We start from the raw sequence: 8,935 nt of genomic DNA, 5'->3' as shown, positions 1-8,935 counted from the left end.
ATATATATATATATATATATATATATATATATATATATATATATATATATTCAGGTGAAGAGACTTTCCTAGGATCAAACAACAATATGTGTCATAAACTGGACTTGATTCCAGATTTTCTTACCTCTGAGGTTCCTAGGACCTCTTTCTACTCCAGATAAGATTAAAAATTTCCACTTGCATTAATAAGACATCTAAATAAAGCAATATTCAAATAATAGCCAGATCCTTCTAACCCCCTGAAATAGCAGATTTGAAGTTGTCTTTGAAGCTCCAGGCCTTGAAATGTCTCTCTGAAACTCTCTTTGTGATGTAATCTTAAAGACATTAGTCTTAGATAACTTTCAATGGCTATAGGCCCCCAAGTTATGACTACTTATACCAATGTGCTCAGAGGCATTCAAGAGCCAATTTATTAAACTACTTTCTGCTCAAAACATTAGCCTCCATGGTGCTAATCTCATAACAAAATGGTGAGAACTAGATTTGGATTAGTTTTATTATCCCTGGTGTTACCACAATTCTCAGATTCCCCCCATTTGTGTAGATGTAGTCTATAAGTATAGAACCAGAAGGAATCATAAGATCACTGATTTTGACCTATGAGTCCAGTCCCTTCATTTCACAATTGGAGAAACTGAAGTGGAGAGATTGACTTGTCCTAGGTCACAGATAGAGACAGGATTTGAACTCAGGCTGACCTGACTCCACATCCAGTGCTCTGTGAATTCTTAACACCTCAGGGTCTATAAAGGAACAGAAGTGACTTTAGAAGTTATCTAGTATAACTATTCTGAGGGACTTATGAGAAAGAACACTATCCACTGTGGGAGTAGAAACAGAGAAGAAAAACAACTGCCTGATCACATGGATCAATGGGGATATGATTGAGGATGTAGACTCTAAACGATCATTCTAGTGCAAATATCAATAATATGGAAATAGGTCTTGATCAAGCTACGGGAGAGGGGTGGTTTGGAGGGGAGGGAAAGAACATGAATCATGTAAACATGGGAAAAATTCTAAATTAATTAATTAAATAAAAATTTTCGATTAAAAAAAAGTTATCTAGTATAATCCCTTCATTTTAGAGCTGAGTACCTGGTGCCAAATGGACTAAATGATTTGCCCAAGACCACACAAGTAGTAAGCATTAAAAATTGACTGATATAGACCTGTAAATACACAGAGAGAGGTGGACAGAGGCACATGTATGCATGCCTTTGCTACGTATGCCTACGTAAGGTATTTTATATCCCTATGTGAGGCTCTGATAGAAAGATCAAGTGTCTTCACTATCATGATGAACATTCCTAAGACAGTTCATGTCTTTGATCCCTCTTTCTCCTACACACCTGAGAATATTTCCATCACATCTTCGCATACAGATCTTTGTTGCACATGTTGGGAAGACATTTTTTAAAAGGCAGTCATGAGGAGCAGCATAATTGCTTACCAGTGAAGGGAGATGTCATGGCCTCCAAGCAAGTGAAAACTTTAGTCCTGGGCTATGGCAGTGTGAATGGAAGCTGTTGAGCAGTTTTGTTGTCCACTACACAGAGCAGATGGAGCTTACAGAGTTGTGTGTCACTTGTTTATTACATCCTCTTAAAATTAGTAGCTGTGTAACCAGATGGGTCTGGGAGCACAGCTGCGGATACACGAAAATAAATGAAACCTGTCTGATGCTGCCATGCCCTTTTGAGATGCCAAAGTACTCCAAAGGTAACAAAGAAAAATGAATTTTCATTTGGCATATTATATTAGTAAATTAAATATTGTTTCTAAAATCATCTTATAAAATCACATATTAACTTTTTAGCCACAGTATTATGTTTATTGAAATTTATTTTGATAACCCAAAATAAATATAGTGACTACAGTAAATATGTAGAATGCCCATTTGTAATTTTGACATTAAGGTAAAAGAAATTCATGCTTGGCAATGAATAAAATTTATTTGAATATATTTGAAGTTTGTTTATGGCATCCGTTGCATTATTGAACTAACATTCTTTCAGGAAGAAAACCTGTATTTATGAAAATGCAAATGGCTACCTCTTCATAAAAGAATTCTAGGTTGTAGACCTGATTTATTAGTGATAAACCCTAAGGGAGTTTTAACCCCTTTTGAATTTTAAGATGACACTATTTGCCTTCTTTTTGTATTTTGTCTAATGATGAGTTAATCTTGAGAAAAGAGGCCTTCAAATTTGTGGTCATATGGGGAGAATAAATATACTTACTTGCATTACTGAAAGAGTTTGTATCCCTACAGAAAAATTGATATAAATCATTATAATCAGTTATTGCAATTATTCTCCATGTAAATGATGGCTATAATTCATATCAAGCACATAATAAACTATACTAATTACTTTTCTGTGGCTCCCAGGATGTTTGGGTCCTATAGTATATTGAATTGGATTGTACTGCATGTAAGAAAATAGCATGTCTTACTTTTGTTTACACAATGCAATAAACTATGGAGTTTTGAGGTTGTAAGAGTCTGACTGGTGTTTAAAAGGATGACCTATGTGTCATCATCAATCATGGTACAAAGTCTACAGACCAATAAGATGGGATGATTTTCACATAAAAATAGGTTTCAAATTATGAAATTAATTATAAACTGTAGCTACTACTGATAAATAGATTTATTGATGATCATTAGGGGAGGAGTATTCCAATAGGATACAGTACCCTGTAAACCCAAACCACATTGTTTTGTTATACTTGAATAGTTTTGAAATGGAATTTAACCAGAAGTTCTTGCACTTTTCATTCTTTAGATAAGAGCAGACATTAAATTTAAAAAGATAGTAGTAATTATTAGTATAATAACCCATCCATTCAAATACTTTCCATCTTCTTAAAATCCTAAGGTGAAACCTACAAAAGATGTCTTCAGTTCAAAAAGGATAAAGATAGAATGCAAAACCTAGTTCTGTTGGTATACTCAAATAAGTTGGATTGACCCAGTTTCATTAATGTTAAAACTGATTCTATTTATTGTTTTTAAGTCTGTTCTTTTTTTCTTTCTTCTCTAGGAAGTTGGCCTTCTCCTTGCAGCTATATTGGTACTACTGCTGGCTTTCTATGCTTTCTTTTATCTCAAATTATCCACTGAGGTTGACCCTGCCCTGGAGCTGAATGAAAATTAGCAGTGCATTGATCATTGAGTCTCAGTCCCATTTTGGAAAAACAAATGCCTTGAATAACACTACTTGAGAATGCTGGCACCAACAATTTTCTGAAGTTTTTCAAAGCATTAAACTCTCCGAATCTTTCAGCTGTTCTGACTCATTTGGGGAACATTTTAAAGATTTAAATGAATATCAAACAAAGATCTTTACCTTGCAATGGAAGATGTCAAGTCGGACTGGACATTTTTACAAGTTTGTTGTTGTTGTTGTTCCTAGTGTTGTTTCTAATGCAGAAAAGACAAATTTTCTCCACTGACACTGCTTAGCAATAAAAACAGTGAGTTCTCTTATTGAGAAGCCTATTCTAATTTCCCAATACAATTGCCTGAATCAGAATTATTTTCTGAATAGCAAATCCTTTGTTTCTTTCCAATAGCATAGATTGAAATTCTAAATGAAAGTTTATTCTTATTTACAGACACCTACTCCAATTGCATTCATACCTTTATGATTGGAGGAAAAGTCCCAGGAAATTTTGTGTTTTAGAAGAAAATGATACTTTTTCTACAAGCATATTTTACTTCATCATAGATTCTATCTGCACATACATTTACAGTCATCTTTTTCTTTCTTCGCCAACTGTTCAGTGCACATGTGCTCTTTCAGAAATGGCACCTGGATGACAGAAGCTCGAAGAGTCACATATGCCTCTGAAATCGAGTTCTTTGCCTCTTGGGCTGTCTGAACTGGTGTAAATAGAAAGTTCAGTTGATGTTGATTTTAATTAGTATATCACTCTATTAATACAAAGTTGGAATTCTATTTTAATTATGTTGTTCCTGCTGCTTGAAGTATCAGTTTGCTCCTCTTGTTAGGAATATGTAAAAAAATATTTTTCATGCATATTCTTCCAAATAAAAATGATCCAAAGTTTTTGAAATTTTGCTTCATACAAATTTACGTTTCACCTCTCAAGATATAATTAAATTTCTAAGAGGAAATATGACACTAGAGTAAAGAATGTTTCTTTAGGGAGTATATATTATAGAATTTTTCAATTTAGACAAATCTTTTGTGACTTGAAGAGTTAGTATTGGCTTGTTTTTCAGAAAACAAATTTGACCAATAAAGTCAGAATTTTAAAAACTATTAAGGATTTTTTAACTTCCAGAGAACACAGAAGTTTTTTTTAAAAGAAACAATATTAAGTGTCCTAATAAATCAATACAGGAACCTATGAAGAATTTTTGAAGACCCAAGGCTAAGTGGCATTATGAAACCATCAACAATTTATATATTGACTCAACTAATGGAAATACACTGAACTGAAAATTTTGTATTAGTAAAATAAAACAGAATTTTCAAATCATAATCTTGACTATTTTTTAATTGTTGCAAAATTGATTTTCTCATTTAAAATTGAATATACCTCAAAACCCATTCTCTTTTTTTTTTTAAATTTTTGTCCAAATATTTCGGTTTTGTTCAGCTCTTCATGACTTCATTTTGTGTTTTCTTAGGAAAGACACTAGAATAGTTTGCTATTTCCTTCTCCAGCTCATTTTGAAAAACTGGGATAAAAAGGGTTAAGTGACTTGCCCAGAGTCATACAGCTTGTAAATTGTCTGAATCCAGATTTGAACTCAGAAAGACTCATTTTCCTGCCTTTAGGCCTAATACTCTATCCTGTGTGCCGCTTAGCTGCCCATATTCTCTAATTGACCATTTGCCTAATTTTAGCATTTTAATGGAGAAATCAATTTCTATTCTTTTTCTCACTGCTTTTTAAAACTTTTCTAAAATAGCACAGAATATTCAAATAATAAAGCAATATTTATTGTTACATAACATATAACGACTTGAATTCATGTGAAGTGTTAAGGGTTCTAACACATTTCTCTTAGGAAACAACTAGCACAAAGGTTATTATCTCATTCTAGTCCTACACTCTCTCCAGAATACTGCTCTGTCTCTGCATGACTCTTTACCCAAATTCTTGCCAGCCTGGTTCTAATCAGAAGTGATAACTACATTTTGTTGGGATATTTCCATCTATTTTTCACTACACATTTGAGTCTACACTAAACAGCACAATAATTAACAACATAAGCATGTAGGAGCAGTAACAGTAAATTGGGCAAAAATCCCCTGAGATTGGTAAGATTTTTGTTCTTTTACTTACATACTTATGTGTTAGATGGACCGAAAAGCCTAAGGATCACTAAATTAGACAAGAGCATCTCGCCAGAGAGACCCCCAGGGACAGGGAGAAGAGGGATTTCTGCCAATAGCTCTCAAGCGATGATCTGACCCAAAGGTCTCAGGTGAAGGGGAACCCTCTGCCTCCCAAGGAAGCTCAGGGCTTCTCAAGCCAAGGAAAAATGGGTCTCTGCAGCTTCCCAGTGTTTCCAGTTACATCTTCTGGGGGGGAGCATGGGAGGCTTATCTCATAAGATACTGTGATACATAGTCATGTGTGAAAAAGGAATATTCCTATAGCAAGGATATCAAGGGAATCTGGGCCTATAGATTTCCCATGGTAATTGCGAACAAAAAGTATAGCAAAAAGGGTTTTCATACTGAATCAGTTATGTCCATTGGAAAACAACACACAAATTTCCACCACTTAGGAAATGTGTAACCTTAAAAAAAATCTTTTGATTTCTTTGAACAATAGTTTTCCTGAATATAAATAGGGATAGTGGCATCTTCCCTACTTATCACAAAAGATTGTTATAATCAGATGACACAAAAATACTTTTTTCTCTGAAATCTACATATAATATAATTACTATGATAATTATAATTGCAATGCCAAAAAAAGATACCTATTTTTAAGACACTAATGTTTGGCGCTTGCCACATAAACATAGAAGCTACTCCCTCAACCCCTTGTTTTGAGATTGGCCTATCTTGCCCAAACTAGAAGTACTCTAGGCACTTAAAGGCCCAGTTTTAATACCATTTGGCACAAGAACTTTGACCTTTGTTTCTTGCATGAGCCTGGGCTTCTCCCCTCATCACACTTCCAAAGCCTTACTGTATTGGTGCCATATTTAATTCAAACAAACACTCTGTCAGCAACTCAGAATCTTTTGACTCAAGAACTTTGTCAGTCCTAGCCTCTTGGGTAACCCCAAATGGATCATTTCTTAAAATAGTATATATTTACCTTTAAAAATAACTATTCCTTTGTAAGACTATTTGGTCTGGAATTTTGGCACTTAGCACACTTTATTTTTCCAATATGGAAAGGAAAAAAAGAGAATTGATACTTATTGATCATTTTTACTCAATTTCTGAGGACAAAATTTGGCCAGTGTTGGTTTCCCCTTGTTTTTCAGCCACAAATTAAAATGACAAATCAGTAGTTCTTGTATACTATGGTTGACCAATATGGATGGCATTTTTAGTGAAGGTTGCAGCATTTAGTGACATGTGGCATGTCTGTTAGTGAAGGAGAAGGCAAAGGAATATCACAAGCTGGCATTTTGGATATGACGGGCCTTTTACTTCCCTGAGTGACATGCCACATGTCACAAAATGCTGTTGTCTCCCCACCCCCATCACATTTACGTGAGCAATTTTCATTTAGTTATTTCTTTTTCCCATATGGTGTTCAAAAGCACTTACATTAAATAAAGGTTATTCCTAGTTTTTAGTGGTGACTTAAATGAAATAGCATCACTGTATTATGTATTCAATCAGAAACTTTACCCAAATTAAATATGGCACAAGTTAAAACATAATGGATGATCATAACCAAAGAGCTCTTGGAAAATATATCATCCTTCACACAGTTCCTTCCAACTATTACATAACAGACATGAAGTCTCTAATAATAAATAATAATCAATATTACTACTGCTGCTACAACTAGCATTTTAGAGCACTTTAGCCACAGACCAGGCACTGTGCTAAGTGCTTTACAACTTTCTCATTTGATTTTTACAACAATTCTGCTAGGTTGATTACCATTTTCAGTTGTAGAAACTGAGGCAGACAGAGGTTAAGTAACTTGCCCCACATCATGTAGCTAGTAAGTGTCTGAGGCTGGATTTGAACCCATGCCTTCCTGATTATAGGCCTAGCCATCTATCTGCTGCTCCATTCATCTAAAGTTGGCGTTTGGCTTGAATTTGTTTGGCTTTTTAGACCCTGACTTGCAGAACCAGCTTCATCAGATTATTGGTACAGTCAAAAAGTCCTCAAAATGGGAGTCTTTGAGTTTGCTCAATAATGGTGATGAAATGGGATTAAGAACATTTCCTCATTGCCTGAGGCAGCATGTGCTAGAGAGAGTGTTCGTGAAATGTACTTTAGATGCATTTACATCTCCTGGGAATATAACTGAATATAATGAGCACAGAAATTCTAGCTAATTTGCAGGCTTCATTGTTGTTGTTGTTTATCTGTTGTTTTTTTCCTACCACTAAAGACAAATGGGCAATATTTTGTCAGTTGTTTTTTTTGTTATTGCTTTTAGTGGACAGAATTCAGTAGTAACAGTTATGGTTTTGAGGATTAATCACTTCTCAATATAAATATGCATGTAATTTTACATACATATAAATATAGCATATATGCAAATATATGGAGAAATAGCTATATACATATATCCATACAAGGATGATAGATGGATGGATGGATAGATAGATAGATCAACAGACAGGCAGATGAACAGATAGAAAGAGAGAAAGAGAAAGAGAGAGAGAGGAAGGAAGGAAAGGAAGGAAGGAAGGAAGGAAGGAAGGAAGGAAGGAAGGAAGGAAGGAAAGGAGGGAGGGAAGAAGAAAAGAAAGAAAGAAAATTAGATAGATAGATAGATAGATAGATAGATAGATAGATAGATAGATAGATATAGACATACCACTTGGGAAGTTTTTTAATCCGCACAAATTTTGTGAATCATTCAAAAGGGTTCTTTTCCTTGATTTTTAAAAAACTCTGTCTTAGAATCAACAATAAATATTAGTTCCAAGGCAGAAGAGTGGTAAAGGTTAAGCATTTGGGGTTAAATGACTTGTCTAGAGTCACACAGTTAAAAGGTGTCTGAGGCCACATTTGAACCCAGGAGCTCCCATCTCTAGACCTCACTCTCTATCCACTGAAACACCTAGTTGCCCCTTATTTCTTGGTGTTTCTTTTAGCAAATGGGATAAAATATTGTAGTGCAGATGGTTGGATAATGGTAAATGCAGAAACCTCCAAATCACTGAGACTTGAGTCTCTAAGTTGACTGAATAATGGTCATGAGTGAATGGTTGTATAGTTGACAAAGTATGATAGTGGCAGCTATGATTTGAGATACATTGTAAGTAATTATTAATCTCTTAGATCCTTTTTAGATCCAAGATTAGATGGACCTAAGCTTTGGAGAAAATGTGGAACTCCAGAAACCAAAAAGGCCTCTGAAAAGACCAAAGACTACAAATATCATTTTGCATCCTTTTGAACATACATGGATCCAAATTAAATTTTAATTTTAATTTTTAGACAAACTAATTGTGGGAGTGTGGAGGCAAGTTTTTTTCTTATATTTGCTATAATCATAGAACACAATTTCTGTCCAAGCCTGAAGTGTTTGATTATTTTAATATGCAAAGGCTGTTTAATTGAAAAGAGCTACTATTATAGATTCTAAATCTAGAATTCGGAGGACCAATGACATCACAGTGAGATGTCTTGACTTGCTCGTGAATTAGATTTAAATGAGGCAAAGTTTCTCAAAGTCATCAACCTCACTCTCTTCCAGAAGCACTGAAGTCGAGTGGCAAGACAAAAGGACA

General features: G+C 34.6%; 1 protein-coding gene across 1 annotated transcript in view; it reads left to right on the top strand.

Moving 5' to 3' along the window:
• TRIQK (triple QxxK/R motif containing) overlaps positions 1-3,196 on the top strand; it is a 106,636-nt gene extending 103,440 nt beyond the window's left edge. Inside the window, exon 3 of the mRNA XM_044658190.1 lies at positions 3,051-3,196. Coding sequence (XP_044514125.1) covers positions 3,051-3,164 — 114 coding nt within the window. The 3' untranslated portion in view covers positions 3,165-3,196. The remainder of the gene's footprint in view (positions 1-3,050) is intronic.
• Positions 3,197-8,935: the final 5,739 nt, after the last annotated feature.

This window comes from Gracilinanus agilis, chromosome 1 (assembly GCF_016433145.1).
Source record: "Gracilinanus agilis isolate LMUSP501 chromosome 1, AgileGrace, whole genome shotgun sequence".
Taxonomy (NCBI): domain Eukaryota; kingdom Metazoa; phylum Chordata; class Mammalia; order Didelphimorphia; family Didelphidae; genus Gracilinanus; species Gracilinanus agilis.
Note: the sequence above shows the minus strand (reverse complement) of the source record. Positions and strands in the feature narration are given on the sequence as shown.